This window comes from Rhopalosiphum maidis, chromosome 4 (assembly GCF_003676215.2).
Source record: "Rhopalosiphum maidis isolate BTI-1 chromosome 4, ASM367621v3, whole genome shotgun sequence".
NCBI classification, from domain to species: Eukaryota; Metazoa; Arthropoda; class Insecta; order Hemiptera; family Aphididae; genus Rhopalosiphum; species Rhopalosiphum maidis.
The window spans coordinates 26007548-26027644 of NC_040880.1; the positions used below are offsets into that span (position 1 = coordinate 26007548).

The window sequence follows — 20097 nt, forward strand, 5'->3', positions numbered from 1 at the left end:
ATAATATGTAGATATATATGGTAAAAAATTGAATATATAATAAGAAGGTTAGTATATATAAATTTCAAAAATTACAAATTCATTTAAATCCCTCTCCCAATCTGGTGGCCTAGATGGGCCTGATTAGGATTAAGGAAATAGGCTAGTTAAATTGTAGAAGTAACGTATAGTAATATTATCATTTATTTATATCGACATAATATTAACGTTCGGGTCGTTTGCGGCGAGCAATCGCCAATCAGAGTGTCAGCTACAGTTCAGCAGTAAGTTGTAACTCGTTTACTTGTGTCTCGCAGTGGTAGTATTATTCAATGGTAGATGGTAGTTGTAGTACTAGTGGTAGTTAGTACATGGATCCGCGTAGTACACACTACACGTATGGTATGTTACACAGCACACATCACACACTCACTGTCTGACTGAAGTACCTATACACAGTGCATACTACGCACGTTCGAACGTTCCACGTCGTCTGTACTCTGTACAGTATCAGCTGGTGTCGCACGGCAGCACAGGAACGGCAATCATTCGTCACTCAATATTCGCTGCAACGGTAGCTATCACTTAATCGCCTGTCGCCGATTCAGAATTATTTTTTCTATAGTTATTAGTTTTACACGCAGCCGGCCTAGCAACGCTTTGAATTATGGAGGTAAGCAATTTTAGTTTGTTTTCGGATTGTTGTTGATCGTTGTCACCACTACATCGATTTACCCATGATTAACTAAGTTAGTTAATCTTGGTTCTACCAATAGGCTGAGACGGTCTAGTAATGACCCCCCTCAAAAAGTACGCGTATAAAATATTCAAAAATCGCAGGAAGTTATATTAGTTAAATAAATATTGGAGACCTTCAAGCCTACCTGAGAATTTTCTCTTTGCTACAACCACTAAAATAAAAACAGTGGTCATTAATTCTTTATTGATTGGTTAAACACATTCCTACTTCGAATTAATTTTTTTATGACAAAAATTGTATTAAAAACATATTATTTAATGTAGTTTTAAGTTTTTAATACTTGATACCCTATTTTGTAATTACACTTGTCCAATGTTTGAGTTTAAATTATTATATTAAGTTTTTAGTTTCCAAGCAGGTACCAATAATAATACTTGCTTTTCATTTGATTAGTAAGATTTCTAGTCCAGGTCACCTTGTACCCCTGTAGGTACATGTTAACCCTGAAACATTTCACATAATTCATAATCTCATACAAAACTTGTTATGTATAACATCTCTGTGTATATTTATGTATATCATTATGCAATGATATATAAATGATAAAAAATAAAATTTATATGAGTTGGATGTATCTAATTACTTAAATGTTACTTTGGGTATCGGTAAGCTTTTCTTTTATGTGCGAATAGACCCTTATAAATTAGTTAATGTTGATTTTATTTTGAACCATGTACCAGTTATTTAATCAAAATTAAAACATTATATTACCTTTGTACCAGCTTATTTGTCCATTTTGTTATCTATTCCTCAACTGAGCTAAAATAATTAAGCTATTTAATGAAATATTCTTATAAAATGTGGAAAAAAAATTGTCATTATTATTATTCAATTTAATGTATTGTTTTACATTAAATTGACTACTTATTTTCTGTTATTCTAATAGTAAAAATCAATAATAAACATAGAGTTGTCTCTGTCTAAATACAATTTATAGTAGGTAGTGCAATATAAAATTGATTAATTATGTATTTATATCTTACTAATTATTTATTAAGTTTATTGATTTAATTGATTATCTATTAAAAAATTGTAGTTGCAATTTTGACCCCGTTAATCTAAGTATATTATCTTCCAACATGAATTATTTTATAGCATGTTGAATATTATTTTATTAATAGGCATTTGTTTATCAACTTACTGTATTATTTAACATTTTTAGAAGTCAATATAATTTTTTATTATGTATTTATGTACAGAAATAAGATTAATTTTTAATTTTAATTTATTTAATATTCTTCAAGAAGAAATTGTGCCTTTCTCAACAAGTGTGTGTGAGTGCTCAAAATAAAATTTGGTAGTTAGGTACCTATAAATTATAGTAGCAATATACCAGGTACGTACGCAAAAAAAAGTTTTGGAGGGTGTTTTTGAAAATCGGTCATTGAAAACTAGAACTTTTTTAAGTAATTATACAAAAAGAAATTATGAAAATTAGGTATTCTTAAAATACAAACATTGATATGAAAAAATTAACATTAAAATTGAATAAATAAATAACCATGTAAAAATCCAAATATTTCTGGGAGTATTTGAACACCCAAAACATCTCCCTGTGTACGTCCCTGCATTCAAATGTAATTATTTCAGTATTATTTGTAAAATTAAAATATTGTTTTAATTTTATTTTAAATGGAACATATTCATTTAAATGTGTTTCTTTAAGATATATTATAATGAATATTAACAGACTATGTTAATAATAAGTCATACTTTTTAGTTTCTTGTTTTTCTCTATAATATTTAGTACTTTTCAAATACTTATATTTTTCATATGAGTTTTTAACACCAATGACAGATTTAATACAACCTGGATTTATTTTATATTTTTACAATAATATGTCAAAAACCACATTGTAGTTGTAAGTAGTATAATATATTATCGAATTTCAATTAAATAACATAAACCAATTTAGTTGTGTTATACTTTATGTTAATATTGTAATTGATTAAAAAAATAATGTGTATCTATATTATACAAAAATAATATTTTGAACTTTGTGTAATGAAAAATATGTGATCTGTTTTTAAAAATTCTAAGTATATGTTTTATTTTTTTAGATCGAAATTGTAACAACCACTGACAAGAATATTGGAAAAATTAAAGTAAGAATTATTATTAACAATATTTTATATTGAACACTTATATTTTCATTATTATTTATGTTCCATGATATTCTAATATTCTTTGTAAGTAGTGAAGATGTAGACATTTTGGAACTCATTATTTATGCAATATTTTTTATTAAATATTTTTAAAATATTAATTATATAAGTATTTATTTTTTAAACTAGATACCTTATGTAATGGTAAAAAATTCTTTAATTTTAATATATGATTTTTAACAAACTTATATTTTTATACTATGTTGGATTTACATTTAGATTAAAATTTATAATTGTTAACTAATTTTTTTTTATTTCATACATTCTTACATTAGTATTTTAAATTATTATTTTAGAATTGATTAATTTTTTTACCAAGCTATTCATTGATATTCAAATTATAAATGTTATTCCATGTCCTTGATAAATGTTGTATAATTTATTCAGTGTGCCTACTTGAGTAGACATTATCTGTGCTAAGGAACATTTTAGTAAACAATAATTTGTAATATATACAATGTGTACAAGTATTAAATATAGATGATTAATACATTTAAAAAAATTCAAAATCACATTCATTACCATTTATTATTATTAATAAGATATTTTTATTTAATTTTCTATTGAGTTTTTTCTTATTTAAATATCAATGTGATTTATAAATACATACACTTATTAAAGATTAAATTAATCAATATAACAGAAGAAAGAATTCCAAATTTAAAATCAATCAATGTGCATATTATTTAAATTTACTGTCAAAATTATATAGATTATTCTATTATAATTCAAATTTTGACTTATAATTTCATTGATTTGTACCATATCAATTTTTTTGGAATCATTAAGAGAACACTACATCTGCATATGTTGTTTTAGTCTTACAAAAATGTAAAGTATAGTAAAAACTGTTTTGTGTGGCAAAGAACCTAGAACATTACAGTCATAACTAAGAAACACAATTTTTACCACTTAAACAGGAGAACTTAAGCTGTGAAATATTGTTTTTATTTTTTTGGTATTGGAACCACATTAAAAGTTATTCAAATTCAAAAACAATAGATTTTTATGTAATATCAAAAAAATAAAAACAATATTTCACAGCCAAAGTTCTCCTTTATGTATAGTAAAAATTTTGTGTTTTAACTATTACTACAGCCTAAGTGGTTTTATCTTGTACTAAACAGTGTTTGTTATGTTTTACATGTTTAGGATGGAGATAACACATGTTTGACAGCGTCCTTATAAATAAACTAGTTGAAACTAAATAAAAAGAATAAAAATCAAATTTTACAAAATAAATTATGTATCCACTTGTACATAAAAAAACATTAAAATTATTTACATTTTTATTGTATGGGTAGAGCCCATAATAAAACATGTTAAATTGTTAATAAATTATTTATAATTCTGAAGAAATGTGTGGTTTCCATGCTAATTTTGAATTAGAATAATTCCAAGATAATTTATGCGTGTGAACCAAGAGATATTATTTTTATAAATTAAACATTTTTTCAGGTAACAGATGCTTCTCAGATTAGTGATATTAAAAAAAGCATAAGCAAAGTAAAGTCAGTTTTATATCCAGACAGACAATCTATCAGGCTTGAACCTAGAGGAAAAACTTTAAAAGATACTGATAAAGTTAAAGATTTAGGTAATTATGGAAAAGTAATATTTTCTAAATTTTTTTAATATCTTCAATGAAAGTATAAAATGTATTTTTATATTTTTAAAGACAATTATTTCGAGTTTTTGTTGGTAATAAATATTGACTTAGTAAGCTTCTTAATAGTTTTTTTAGTTCAGTAGATAATAATTACTTTTTAAATTTTTATAATATTATTAGAAGTTACAAATTGTATTAATAGTTACTTATTTTTTTTTTAGGATTAAAAAATGGATCGAAACTTTATGTTAAAGACTTGGGCCCTCAAATTGGATGGTCTACCGTATTTATGGCAGAATATGCTGGACCCTTATTTGTTTATTTAATATTTTATGCAAGACCTAGTTTGATTTATGGGGCTACAGCTAATCAAAAGATGTCACAAGTTGCTGAGTAAGCCATTTTTTATTTAACATTGGAGATATTTCAATTATCTAATTGTTCTATTATTTATTAAATTAAATTGTTTTTAAAATATGCTATTTATGTGTAAACAATTTTTTTTTCTTTTATTATAATAAATAATAATAATGTTATTTTTAACATTTTTTAAAAAATTTATAACTAAGCATTAAGGAACTTAGCTATTTACATTATAAAAATGATTTATTATCAATTTTTATTGATTTTCTAAATATATATAGTTTTTACTTCTATTCATGTAATTCAAATTTTAATTTTTGTTTTCTTAGAGTTGCTGCTTACTGTTGGTCATTCCATTATGCAAAGCGTGTGTTCGAAACATTGTTTGTACACCGTTTCTCTCATAACACAATGCCAATAATGAATCTCTTTAAAAACTGTTCATATTATTGGGGTTTCACTGCTTTTGTTTCATACTTTGTCAGCCATCCATTATATACTCCACCATGTACAATTCAATTTTACATTGGTCTTGGTACTTTTATAGTAAGTATTGAAATTAAGTTAAACTTTATGTATCAAGATAATAACTAAATAAACATTTTAAACAATATTACAGTTCTGTGAATTAGGAAACTTAAGCATTCACATTGCATTGCGAAACCTTCGTCCACCAGGTACCAAAGTCAGGCGTATTCCTGTTCCCACTGTAAATCCTTTTACACTTCTTTTCAATTTTGTTTCTTGTCCTAACTATACTTATGAAGTTGGTAGTTGGATTGGATTTACTATAATGACATCTTCATTTTCAGGTAAATGTTTGTAATTAATATTGCATTAATGATAAAAAATAATTTGTATGTAATTTTTTTTAGCTGGATTATTTACTTTTGCTGGATTCTATCAAATGGCAGTATGGGCTCTTGGCAAACACAGGAATTACAAAAAAGAATTCTCTGACTACCCAAAATGTAGAAAGTCTATTATACCATTTTTACTTTAACTTGTACTGAATATTTTAAATAAGTTTTTTCTAGGACTGAAATGGTGGGTGTATATTTTTTTTATAGGTGTTTTGGTTTGTGTCTTGTGGATACTAAATTATGTTAAAAATTTACTGTTTTATATTTTACAACTGTTAATTAAAATACAAGTAATTGATCAAATTGTATACAAATATTTGTACATTAGTTGTAATAAATTAACAGCCACTTATATATCATATAATAATTAAATAATTTATAATACTCTTTTAAGTGATATGGTATACTTTAATGATTATTATTTCTCTATTTCATTTTTAATATGTTATTTATAATATTTAATAATAAATAACATTTTTTCATGTGTAATATATTAAATTTATACTATTTCAAAGAAAATATTATGCACAGTAAAGTATTATTCAAAATGAGTACCTTTAATTGAACATATTACATCTAAATCATATAATTAACTTCATTATTTATACATATATATATATAATATCAATAGTAAAAACAGTTAATATATAAACAATAAATAATAATTATTTTATAAAAACTAGTTATATTAAAGTACAAAATAGTTGAATTTAAAATTGTATAATTTAAAGTCAATACTTACGAGAAAGGATGTAGCATTAAATTGCTTTGTTTTAGAATATTATAAATTTCATATTTTTATACTTATGAATCACGATTAATGATTGTATACAAATAAAACCAAGAATGAGTTTTATGAACTATAATTCCAGATGTTTGTTCTGTCTTAAATGTTTTGTTGTTTTTTATTATTTCTAAAATCAGATAATTGTATATTAACTATTAACTACAGTTTTTTCTTTAAAAAAAAAAAATATAATTTAACTGACAATATATTATGTTACCTATGCTATTTTTTCAACTGCATTTAAATTTTCTATTGCCTTTTGAAGATTACTATTTTTAGCTTGTTTGTTAGTAGTATGATTTTTACTTTCTTTAATTTTCAAAATTGATTTTAAGTTGTCATATTTCTTATGATTTGTTTTGAGTTCTTGCCTTAACTTATTGATTGTTTCAATGAGCATCATATTTTCCTCCATAATTTTGTTATAGGAATCATCTTTTTTTGCACACACATTTACACGATTTTTTAAGCTAATAATGGACTGTTCTAAAAATTTCCGCTGTCTTGTAAATTCCATTCTGGTATCATGTTCTTCATCTTTAGATATTTCAAATGATTTTGTATTGCCATATTTAATAAATAAATCCTATAAACAAAATATTTACTTAATAACTAAAAATACTTAGTTCTAAGTACTTAAACTTAGACTTTTAAGTAGATACTAGATACCGTAGTTATCTACTATAGGAGTAGATAACTGTGCTAGATACTATTATACTAAAATTATTTATTTAAATGTATTGGAATCTGTCTTTTTATTGTAAATTGATCAGTAAATTAAATGTAAAATAATACCATTGATTTTGATGAATACTGATATATTTACAAATCCAAGGAGGGCATCAATAGAATATTAGGTCAGTCTCCAGTATGTGATATTAGGTAGTATAAATTATGAATCTTAGTCTAATCTTATATTCTTATGGTAATAATACACTATATAAACTGTATTTATCATAGGTACTAAAATTTTGATTTAAAGCTAATTTTTGTTTGAACAGTCATATTGATATATTTGACACATTAGACATATTTAGTACATGCACACATTTGCATTTGAAATATGAGTTGCCTATATGAAACTCCCTACAAAAATCAGAAAAATTTTCAGTCTCATTTCCTTACTTTAACTACTTCTTTTAGCTTTGCTGAATTTTGGTAGTGTTCACTAGCGCATTGAATATCCACTCGAATGTTTTTAACCACTCTGTTGACGTCTCGGATCGTCTGTTCTTTTTTATCAAGTTCCAGGCCGCACGCCTTCAATTTATCTCGTTGCTCGGATATGCGTAATTGCATCTGCTTTACTACTGCTGTCATATCTAACATTTCTGATTCCATCTGTCGTTCGCGTTCCGCCAATACAACAATAATAAATCAGATTTAATGAATAGGTTCTTACAATCTTATACATTTTCATTACAGTTAATATAATGCTATAAATAAATATAATATAATAAATTATTACTTTTATTATTGGAGTCGACTATATATGCCTATCTATTTTTCATTATAAATACGCTATAGATTATATATTTTAATATTTATATAGGTACATAAAACAAAAACTTACATTTTCAATAGTTTTTTGTTTTTCTTGTATTTCTATTATTAATGGCTCGACCGTTCGTTCTATTTCACTAACATTTTCTTTCGTCAGTAACAATTGTTTTTCTATATTTTTCATTTTAAGTTTCTCGTCGAAAATCCGAGATTCTTTTTGCTCTATAATGTCGTCACGAACTTGTATTTGCTTCTTAAGGTCAAAGATAGTCTGTTCTTCATTCTTAACCGATACTTTCAGTTGGGTTATATCTTCTTCGTATTTTTCAATTAAACCAGTCAAGTCTTCTGCTTCTTTCGACGCTCTATTTCATCAGAATTGTATTATACATATAAGGCATAAATCATTGAAACAGTTTAACTATTTCAGTATTCTTATGACCCAGTGCTCGAAATGAAAATTTTACGAACCGCAACGTTTAATAAAATTAAAATGGCATTTGTCTCTTTTTTCAAAATACCAAAATAAATATATCTATTACTTAAATTATGAACTGAGACTTATTTTACTAAAAAATAATAAGCTCCGCCTCATTTTAACAAAAATAAAGAAATTAAATATCTATTCCGTTCTATATTCATTTTTTTTTAATAACCACATTTTACGCTTTGCCACATTTCTTACATTTTTAAAAATATAGGTATTATGACAAATTGACAACTATAAATATTAGTTAGTTTGATCAGTTTAATTTATTTCAAATTCAAACCCACATTTTTATTTAAATAAAATTTAAGATTATATTTTAAATTTCAGACATCATAAACTGAGTTATTTCATTTTGTTAAATTGATAGTTTGTTATTAAAATTCGATTAGATATGGAAAAATGAATTTATTAACAAACAGAATAAATTCATTATTAAGTATACAATAAATTAGGTATTCAATGTTTTTAATAATTTCCCACACAGTTTCGTATTATTATTATTTTTTGCATCTTATACAGTCATCACCCATCAGAGAAATGCCTATACCTTTTCCATTCGTGAATAATATTTTTCAAGATTAAATTCGGAGAGCCAAAATAATAATTATATATAAAAACACAGCTTAGGCTTATGTAAATTTTTATGAATCTTATTATTGTTCCAGTCCATTTTGAGCACTAAATTTTAACATAAAGTTTACGCACGCTTTAGCTTTCATTTTATATGATCCAAGTTCGCCTCTAAGATTCAAATTAATTTTTTTCAATTCTCTCAATTTAGTCACAAAATTAGCCTTTTTCTCCGTTACTTCTCGATTTGCATCCTCTTCAATTTTTTTCATAAGATCAGACATACTTTGTTTATCTTTAATCAATTGTTCTTTTAACTATAGAAAAATATTTTACATATTTTATTAACTATAGCTTGTTGTATTATAATATATTATAATATCTTATATTTAATCGTGGAAATAAAACAACTAATTAGTAATATAACTGATAGTTAATATAGGTACCTATTACTATTATTTATTATTTTTTGAAATTTTAACCACTTTAAATTATTATAATACACATTAATACATTATATACACAACTTACTTTCAAAATATTTTCATCTTTTTCATCAAGTTTTATATTATATTGATCTACTATTTTCTGTAATTTTTCGTTTTGTTCAAACTCAGATTTATTTATATCTCTAGTATAAATGACAGGAATAAAAAAATTAAATGAACATAGTTCACATATAACTGTTTAATTATTAAATGTTTTGCATAATCATTATTACTTTTCCAACTCCGAATTAGTTTGAATTAATTCCTTTTGAAGTATGTCATATTTTTCATATTCGTATAGGAGTTTTTTATTATAATTAGCTTCTAATTCTTCCAGCTCTTGGGCATGTGAATCTTTTAGAAGGTTTAATTCCATTTCTAACCTACTCTTATCAGCCATATGTTTTTTAGTTATTTCCTTAAATATAAATATAATTGTATAGTCCCCTTTAACTATAGCAATATGTTTCAATTGACTAACTATATAATATTTATTATAATTATTTTACCGTATTTTTATTTTCTAATATTTTCATAACGATCGAATGATTATTATTCAATTCCTGTATCTGTTGTTCTTTAGACTTTATAAGTTGAGTAATTTGGTATTTACTTTCCCTTTCCAATTCATTCACTCTCATCTTAAGTTCTACTATGTTTTCGATTTTATTCTTTAAATCCGAAGCATTCACTAGGATATCGTCGGAATAAGCAAATTGGTCATTTAAAATAACTTTTTTTCCTTCGGCATCCTTAATTTTCCATATACATATACTGCCGTCTGTTGAACAAGTGATTAAATTTGAATCATCAATTGTCATACACATCTGTAAAAAGTATGTGTTATTAAAATTTTACAATGACACAATGTCACAGTTTGTAAACCTTTGTAATATTCTTATTGTGCATATTAAATTCTTTATGTTTAATTTCAGCCATAATTGGTAACATTAACGATAATACAACACCGTTTTGACCTGCTACAAATAGAATTAAATCTGATCTAGACAAAGCTATTGCGTCTAATGGACCTTGGTGCAAGTCTATATCACGGACCACCTAGACAATTTTTTAAACACATATAATTAGACTTCTTATGATTAGGTTTAGGTCTTATACTTTGATGTGATTATTTATAGACATACAGATCTACTCTTTTAGTAAGTCTTTTTTAATAGGTCAATAAAATAGGTATATTATTATTTACATTTTGGAAAAGATTAAATTAAAGCTTTTATACTTCACTTTTACTTGGGTAGGTACCTATACATTTTTAGAATTGTGTTTTTTTGTGTATATCAATATAATATTTTAAAATAAATAGTTAACCGATTGATTATTTATTTCTTTGAATCGACCATCTTGAGCAGCTGGAAAAATTTGATTAGTGTCGTTTGAAACGGCCAAATCCATATAAATCGTTTTAGGATGCACGATATCCATGTCTCTTTCACCAGTCCTTGTATTAAATTCGTATATTGCACCATCTTCTCCACACGTGACTAGTTTCATATCGTTTGGCGCCCATACCATAGCCGTGATCTATAAATCATTAATTTTATGATATGTTATTACACGAATAACATAAGTACGTGTATGCATTATGTACGACGCGTAAGTTATTACGATTGTAATTGTAGGTAATAATTTTCAACACACACCGTATTTGAATGACCTTTGTATGTAAATCTTTTCTCAAAATTCACTGAACAATACACATCAACGTCGAATTGGTTAGCCAAAGCAAACATGTGACCGGACATGCTAAATTCGGTTAAGTTACAACTTGTGACAGCAAACTCTCTCCATGCTTTCAGACCATTTGTGTGTACCAATTGGAATTCAACTTTGCCAGTGAACGCGGCTACAGAATATAATCCAGAAGGGTGTAATGAAACACTAAACACATCTTCTTGGTATTGTTGTGACAGTAATAATGAGCAGTTTAAATAATTCCAAACTCTAATAGTATGGTCAATCTTGCCACATGTTATGAATATTGGTTTCCATTTACACGTTGACAAGCTGGAAATACCACCGTGATGTAAGTCTTCACCAAGTGGCTTAAAGTGAACTATATTCTGTGCGTTCTACAATACAATATTTGTAGGTATAATGGTGTATACATATGTATACAATTGTGTTTTTGCTATATTATTAAATTTATCGTTTCTAGAATATTACCAAAGATGTGTCTGGAATTTCAGCTAACGGTGCCCAAAACAATTGTGACCTCCTTGTGACACAAATCATTTTTTGGTATTTTGGACTTATAGACAGTGTCTCTATGTTGTGCATGGGTCTATCTGTGTCCAGAGCATTTAAGTTTGGATCACTTTGCTTCAAGAATTCATTTCGTCTTTTGTACCTGTCGAATCGCCAATTTAGCGCAACTGATATTCTTAGTATTTATTTATTTTAATTGTGTAATAAACCTGTGATTAGTTTTTTCGTAGTAATAAACACACGAATCACCAAAAACGAATATTAAACCTATCTTGATTGGAATACAGCATCTTATGTCCATTCGTTGATTACTTTCTTTAGGTAACGGAATCACATCTAAAGGAGCTTTTATTCTATTTTTCGGATCAAAATCCATCATTGTTTTAACGTTGTACACAGCTATAAGTTCTCCATTTTCTACTATAACTATACGACCATCCATAGTACCAGCTAAAATACTAGTTGTTTTAAAGCAAATAAATAACAATACTTAGATTAACATTTATACTATGTATTATTTATGTATAATTATTTAATTGTACATGAGATGATATATCTGTATTGTTTTGTATTAGTTATGCTATATTAGATAACTTAATGAGCATGCTTATAGATATCTACTTAAATTTGTATTAAAAAGCTTGAAATCTGAACATAAAAATATTGAATCCTTTTACCATAATTTACATTAACTTATAACATTTAAATAATTGGGAAATTAATTCATGTTACTTCTACTAGATATACTCGTGGATCGATTAAGAGCTTTAGGTTTTACCTTTAAGGCTATTTAAAATTTCAAGGTGTTTAACATCCATTATAAGCCTATAATGTAGTTATACTTTTAACAATTTTATTTTATTACATTTCTTTCTATGCTTGAAGCAAGTCTTAAGAAATTTACGTTTTAAATTTTAATACATTTATACATTTTATCAATAACGGAATCCATAATCCTTTATACTTTACTATCGTCATTTATATGAGATATCTAAAACGTTCAACTATATTCATATCAGTTACAAATCACTACAAAAATGTTTTAATTTGATATTTTCAACAATATACATTACCTATCTCCGTTTAACCAACATACAGAGGAAAAATCCAAGTTGTCGGCTTTTTGAAACCCATATTGTCGCCAAATAGAATCACTGATAGTCACTAGTCGGAATAACCCTTTACCAACAAAACAGCATATAGTATTGTCGGATGGATTTAATGCCATCTGTGATAATTTATATGTTGTTAATGACACTTATAACACATATAAACACATTAATAAAAGTTTAATTCACGTATATATATATATATATATATATATTTATCAATATATCATATATTATGTTGTGTATGTACATTATACATAAGTTATTTATTTTTAATACTTTACATACGTCTAACACTGGCCCTTCGGCATTTGGAGGGTTGCTAGCTTTTACGTAACTCTCAATTTTTGAATTTTCCCAATTGTAGTAATACATCATAAAGTCCGGTCCATTAGTGAGGGCTGCCAAATAAGTATCATCAAACGAGAATTTTATATTTATGAAATTATCAGTTTTTAAATCCGTTAACACGGTTAATAGTTTTTTTCTTTTCATTGAGTCTAAATCATAAATACTTATGGTCGGTTTCTTCTTGTCGCCTTTTTCTGCCACAGCTATAACGTTTCTAAATTGTAATAAAAAGTCAAGAAAAATACAATTATATTTATATAATTAGTTATAATTATATCTATGTGTTTTATGTATAATTTATAGTATATTATTGAAAAAAAAAATTTAAAGATAATTCTATTAGGTGTAGTCAGTTACCTACCTAATAAGAATCTTATTTATATAATTATATTTATAATTCATATAGTTATTAGTAGTTACTAGATGCATTATATTATATGGATATCTTTAGAATAAAATATTCTTATAGTCTTAGTTGTTTTACTAATGTTTTATAATCTTAAAAGTTAATGGCATTTACTATTTAGCACAGGCGCGGATCCAACCTACATTAACGGGAGGGGCGGATTTATAACATCTATACATATTTACTATTTACCTACTGTTAAATACGAGTATATATATATATATATATATGCAATAGTACTTAATGCAATAATTTCTTATTAATTATAATGAATATTTTTTACATAAACTGAATTGATGAATGCCTATTGAATTATTTACAACTTAAAATTACCCTTTTATTATAAAATACCTTTTTTAAAATTTCATAATAAAATATTTTATACAAATTTCAATATCAAAATATATTTAGTTCTTACTTGGTTATGTTTCTTAAAAATATTATCTCAAACAAAAAATATCATCAAATGGAAGTTTTACTATAAGTCATAAGGTATCTCGTAATTGAATTAATTCAATTTTAAATATAAAAAGAGAGATAGCACTATATTAATCTAATTAATCTAAATAATATATAATGCGTTAAAATGCATCATCAATATGCTATATCATATAACAACAGATCATAGGATAAAGAGTTAAGTATGCTTACTAACATCTATATTAGAATAGATGGATGCTAATAACTAATAATTATACACGAACGACGAACAGTGAGATAAAACAATAATTTATTTACGTACATTTAGGGTACCTACCTAGTACATATATAGATAAAAAAAGGACATTCAAAATGCTTAATAATGTTTCGGGAAATAACTGAAGTAATAGAGTTGAATATACAAAACATAATATATTTTGCTGATTTGAATTGTGTTATTTCGTAACAATAACAATTAACAATAGTCATTATTTGTTTACTTACATAGTCACATCTCACATCCAAAATATACAAACATACAGATACGTGAACGCAATTATGGTGTCTAACTCATAATAATTTTACAATTTATAACTCAGACACTAGATTTTACATACAAATATGCCATAATATTATATTATCATTCCTTCTTAATGCTCAACAATTATGTGAGTAATGTGTATGTATAGTTTATAAATGGATTTATCAAGCTTTTTGTTATATATGCTATGTAATATAATATCACACCCACGTGATAAATAAACAAACACGATATGCATAAGACCATTAAGACCATTATCATAATATCATACCTATTATACTACAGAAAAAATTGGTACCTACCTAATTATAATTCACTTAGATGTTTTTAAAGTTGCCATAATTATAATATTGACGAAGTTACTAGTTATTGAAAACTAAGAGATATTAATTAATATTAGTTTATACTTTATACTGTTTATACATAGACAAGGCTGTATCTGGATGGAGGGTCCAGGGGTACAGACCCCCCCCTCCCCGAAATTTTTAAATGTAGAAAAATTTTAGTGTTGCATAAAGTATATTGGTTATACATTTTCAGTATTTATATTTAAAAAAATGTTGGACAGTTGGACCCCCGAAATTTTTTTCAGTTATGGCCTTGTACATATATAGACATATATATAAATTATGCCTAAGAGTTAAAATGAGTTAATTTTATAGTTATGTATGTATTTAGTTTATAACACACATAAATGTTATTATGTATAATTATATATATAGATAATATACGAACATACTTGTTTATGCAAAGAGCCATAGCAGTGATGACCTTTTGTGGTTCAGCCAGGTGTATATATTTTTGTTTATGGTGGGCAGTGTTGTAAACGACAAGGACACCAGATGCTGGATAGACGATTTCATTTTCATTCAGAAATAAGCAGTTACCGTTCACTTGAGTTGTAAGACCGAAAAAAAATTTCGGTTTTAAGGTCGGTATAATTACAGGACGTGACATTATACTAATAAATAGAAGATATATTTATCATTCTCACTATATACCTATGTATGAAATATAATGAATAGCTTATGTAAAAAAATAAAAAACTTAAAATCAAATTAAATTCATATTAATTTACCTAAATAAAAACTAATACTTTTTTGTTTAAATATATGTATTATATAAATATATTTACAATTTAAAATATATAATATATTATATTATATTATTAATTATTTAATTATAATTAAATTAATAGCACAAGTATTTTACCTCCTATCGATTTAGCCACAGAGTACATATAAACGCAGATATCACAAAAATGTGTTTGTTAAATCGAATTTTGTATTTGCTTAGGTGTATATAATATTATATAGTTGCTATGATACCGCGTTAATGAAGTAATACTATAAATAGATATAATTTTCTGTATCTAGTCCTTTTTGTTGAACCTATATATTTATACATAATTATTTATAAGAAGCTATGTTTTAAAAGAAATGTTTATAATTTTGAGTTGTAACGCTTATTAGTTATTATTATAAATAGTTGAGAATCAGAGGCGTGATGGGTTCGTAAGTACGGTATTCAATGCAGTAGGTGCAGTAGCCAGTACGTATAAGAAGAGAATGGTTAAACATAATGGTTGATGGAAGGGAGTGTAAATAGTTTAATTCGTATTGAACAGGATGATTCGCCAAGTATTCTTACCCCCATTTTTAGATTCTGGATGAAGATTTGTGAAGTAATGAATGTATTAATTATACAATGATGTATGGTTTTTTTTTCTGTGATTTTATATACGAATTATTTAGAAGAAATGCTTCGATTTTTAACTTTTATGGGACTTTCTGGTAAAAATGGGATAGATATAGACAATAGACATATAGTTGATACTTTTGCAAGGTCAAGTACTTTTTAAAATATCTACATGAAAAACTAACAAAAAAATAAAGGAAAAAACGACAAATTTTACATAAATCAGTTTTTGACAAAATTAACTAATTTTTTTTGTAATAATTTAATAATAAATTACCGTTGAGATTTAAAATTTTGGTTATTATTAAGTGTATGCTATAACTGTATTAACAATAAAATAATATTAAATAATTACAAAATTGAAAATAATATTTTATTAGTTTTTACTTATTTAGTTAAAGAATCAAACAGGACATATCCACATAGGTATAATTATTCGAGTAAAATTTCGGTAACATCTATTTAAATGGCTTACATTAGTGTTGTAGTTTGATACATAGGTACGCACTATCTTACTATGTAAATATATAGTATATATGTAATAAATTTATTTTTATAAATAGAATCATTTTTACAATAAAAAAAAAAACCGTCATCTACAGACGCCTTTCAAATTATAAACTTATAATTACTTTCTTATAAGAATGTAAGTATTTTCAAAATAAGTTAACAGTAGTGTAATTATGTATTTATGTCTATGTACTATACCTACTTACTGAAAGTGGCAGTTTAACCATGTAATTTTTCTATGGACGTTTTTAAATTGTAATTTGTGTAAATGTGGTGGTGGGTTAGTTCTCTATAGTACATACGTTATTATTAGTAGTAGTTATTATAGTACTAATGCTCGTAACCATTTTATGAACTCGCAATGTTTAACCACGGTGCTTGATAATCACGAATTAATATAAATTAAGTTCAAGTATTATTTATATAGGTAGGTATTATATTATTTATATTACATTTTAATTGTATTCGTGTCCTTCTGTCTCAGATATATAATATATTATTGTAGGTATATTTCAAATTATTGAAATTCTTAATATTTCTCTAGTGTTTGGTATTCATTTTATATTTATACCGTGGTTATTTATGTGGTTGTGGCATGGAGCAATAATAGTAGTATAGAGAGGCCGTTTCTTTAAAAGGCCTGTATGCTACATTGATGCCACGATTTAAGATATAATCGTGATTGATGCGCACTTTTTTTTATGTACATATTATCTATTTATTTAATGGTTATGGTATAGGACATAGGCCGTGGTATAATATTATCACAACTATTGTTATCAGTTTATCAATTACTATAATATTATTAAACAATTCTTTTTAACCGCAGCAGCTTGTGGGACTACTGACTGCAGATTGGTCGGTACTCTCTAGTTTTGTACCCGGTGTTTCAGACACTCAGTAAAGTTGTTTTAATAACAGTATGTAAAGAAGACTGAAGAATAAATTTATTGAACAAGTTGACATTTTGACCTCTTCTGCTTTCATTTTTTTACGTCTTATGTATGTGTAATATGTTAAAGTTGTTATTTTAGCCATTGTGTAAAATCTAATTATTAATAACAGTTTACATTTTATACATGAGCCATTTAATAAAAGAATAAGTAGGTATAGCAATATTATATTAATAATTATTGTATACAAGATGATTCGCTATACCCAGTATGCTCGCTTCTATTTTTCTTACAGTAATGAATTTATTGAATATTTTTAAATATACTTAGTAATAATGATTATATATTCAATGGATTAATTTTTTATACTATTTCAAAAGAATTGTAACGATACCAATTTTTTTTTCCTCGTAAATTGTTAACCATATGACTTGAATGTTTGTATTGATGTACATTAATTAGAATTAAAACGAGTAGTTTTTGAATCATTTAACTTTGTGTGCTAAGGAGTAAGGATAATAGTTTAAAAAAAACGTGGGTGAGCATGCCTAGAGAATTATCATGTATACCTATGTAAATATATTAGATACATACATTTTAATCAATTTTTTAGTGTAAATCAATAGTTTTTTAACAAAATAAATTATGAATAATCCATAGGTAATAAGGAAATAATACACATCATTAATAACACAAACAGTTTTAGTACTTATTACCTTATTATTTATGTTTTAACAAAATAATTATTTTTAATAGATTGATAAAATAAAGTAACAATAATCTTTGATTAATAGAAATAAGTATACAGCCTACCTGTTATAAAAACAAAATAATGTATTTATTAATTTATTCATTCTAGCTTTAAATTTGTGTAGCTTAATGATTGAAGTAATTTTTTTTTCAGTTACTATGTTGTTAATGAGGCAATTTCGAACATGTCATTTGTGTCATTGCTTTAAAATGATCGCATCTAAAAATATGTCAGTTGCAGTAAATGAACCAAATGCTATACCAGAACATTTATGTAATTTGGCTAAACAGTTAAATGTAAAAAGTACAGTGTTATCCAAAGTTATCAGCAACCATCAAGAGAAGTTAAAATTTTACACTGAATCAAGATGGCTAGTACTATTTGAATATTTAACTCAGTATGATTTTAAAACATCTGAGCTTTTAGAAATGATAGATTCAAATCCAGACATACTAGATATAAGTAGACAAGACTTACAAAAATGTATGACTGCATGGACTAATTTTCGCTTTGATGACAAAAAATTAAGACAGCTAATAATTTCACAGCCTTCTTGTTTATTGCTGGACGATAAGCAAATTCTATCCAGAATCCCTAAACTTTTATCATATGTTGGTAATAAACAAAATCGATTATTAGAATTGATATCATATTCACCGAATATTTTGTTTGATAATTGGAAGTATATAGAGTCTAAATTAGATTATATATTGTTAAACATGGAACTTGGTCCAACTCAATTCGTTACGACGAGTGTTATGTCCTCAACACTTTTTGATTTAAAGTGTAGACATACTTTTTTGATAAAACTAGGAATGTACAAACCTCGAGATCCAAAGGCTAGTCAAAACCAAATAACTGGTAATCCTTCATTAAAAAAAATTATTGAAACTAGTGATAAGCAATTTGCTGTTAAAGTTGCGGGAGTTACAGCTGAAGAATTTTTTGTTTTTAAAAAATTATTTAAAAAACAAATAGATGAAGAAAATGAAGATGATTCAGATGAACCTGAATATTACAGTGATGATAACTGAATTTAATATGATATTTATAATTTGTAGAAGATATTGTAAAACAGTGTGCATTAATACACTAAGATACCTATTTAAACATCTATTGTAAAAAATCATTTTAAATTAAATTAAAAAAAAAAAAATTATAACTTGTGTTAAAATATTTTTTTTTTTTTTATTTATTTGGTTTAATTTCTGTTAATAAAATTCATATATTCTTTAATTAAGTTGTAAAGATTACTGAATTGTATTTATAATTTTTAACCATTTACTCATTAGTTCTACATTAATTATTTGAACTTTTATAAGTATATTGTTAACCCCATTTATTACTTTGTAAATACTGTTATTTTGGTAATTCCATGCTTAGATAGGTTAATATTCAGTATAACGATTGTGTAAGAACTAGAAATTGGTACTGTGCCACAGTGGTATAAATATTGGTTTTCTCCATTTATTAAATAGTTGTGTAATATAATTTGATTAGTTATGGTAAAATGTGTATAACAGAAATTAAATGTTACTATTTAGTTATTGAAAAAATGAAAAAGGTTTATTAGCTAACAGTTATCATTTCATCAAGTTGTTCAGTACCTATGCA

General features: G+C 25.5%; 3 protein-coding genes across 5 annotated transcripts; 2 read left to right on the forward strand and 1 right to left on the reverse strand.

Moving 5' to 3' along the window:
• The first annotated feature begins 341 nt into the window (after nucleotides 1-341).
• On the forward strand, nucleotides 342-6080 carry LOC113560909 (probable very-long-chain enoyl-CoA reductase art-1). Its single transcript, XM_026967033.1, has 7 exons — nucleotides 342-652; nucleotides 2801-2845; nucleotides 4364-4502; nucleotides 4736-4907; nucleotides 5207-5423; nucleotides 5497-5689; nucleotides 5753-6080. The coding sequence occupies exons 1-7, from the start codon at nucleotides 647-649 to the stop codon at nucleotides 5878-5880; spliced, it is 900 nt and encodes a 299-aa protein (XP_026822834.1). The 5' UTR covers nucleotides 342-646; the 3' UTR covers nucleotides 5881-6080.
• A 326-nt stretch (nucleotides 6081-6406) lies between these two features.
• LOC113548590 (cilia- and flagella-associated protein 57-like) lies at nucleotides 6407-15588 on the reverse strand. The gene is made up of 16 exons (XM_026949549.1): nucleotides 15371-15588; nucleotides 13202-13478; nucleotides 12878-13032; nucleotides 12014-12262; nucleotides 11763-11946; nucleotides 11240-11668; nucleotides 10908-11120; nucleotides 10464-10637; nucleotides 10088-10405; nucleotides 9812-9996; nucleotides 9622-9721; nucleotides 9226-9407; nucleotides 8101-8395; nucleotides 7653-7868; nucleotides 6745-7113; nucleotides 6407-6654 (listed from the first exon to the last, which is right to left on the reverse strand). Exons 1-15 carry the CDS (start codon nucleotides 15586-15588, stop codon nucleotides 6745-6747), a joined length of 3564 nt encoding a protein of 1187 aa, XP_026805350.1. The 3' UTR covers nucleotides 6407-6654.
• A 2070-nt stretch (nucleotides 15589-17658) lies between these two features.
• LOC113548887 (transcription termination factor 4, mitochondrial) lies at nucleotides 17659-19642 on the forward strand. 3 transcript variants are annotated; one of them, XM_026949983.2, is made up of 2 exons: nucleotides 17659-17946; nucleotides 18637-19642. In XM_026949983.2, the coding sequence occupies exon 2, from the start codon at nucleotides 18642-18644 to the stop codon at nucleotides 19515-19517; it is 876 nt and encodes a 291-aa protein (XP_026805784.1). In that variant the 5' UTR covers nucleotides 17659-17946; nucleotides 18637-18641; the 3' UTR covers nucleotides 19518-19642. The 3 variants fall into 3 exon arrangements, with proteins under 3 accessions (XP_026805784.1, XP_026805783.1, XP_026805785.1); XM_026949982.2 differs by having other exon boundaries at nucleotides 17659-17942; XM_026949984.2 differs by having other exon boundaries at nucleotides 17659-17841.
• The last annotated feature ends 455 nt before the right edge of the window (nucleotides 19643-20097 follow it).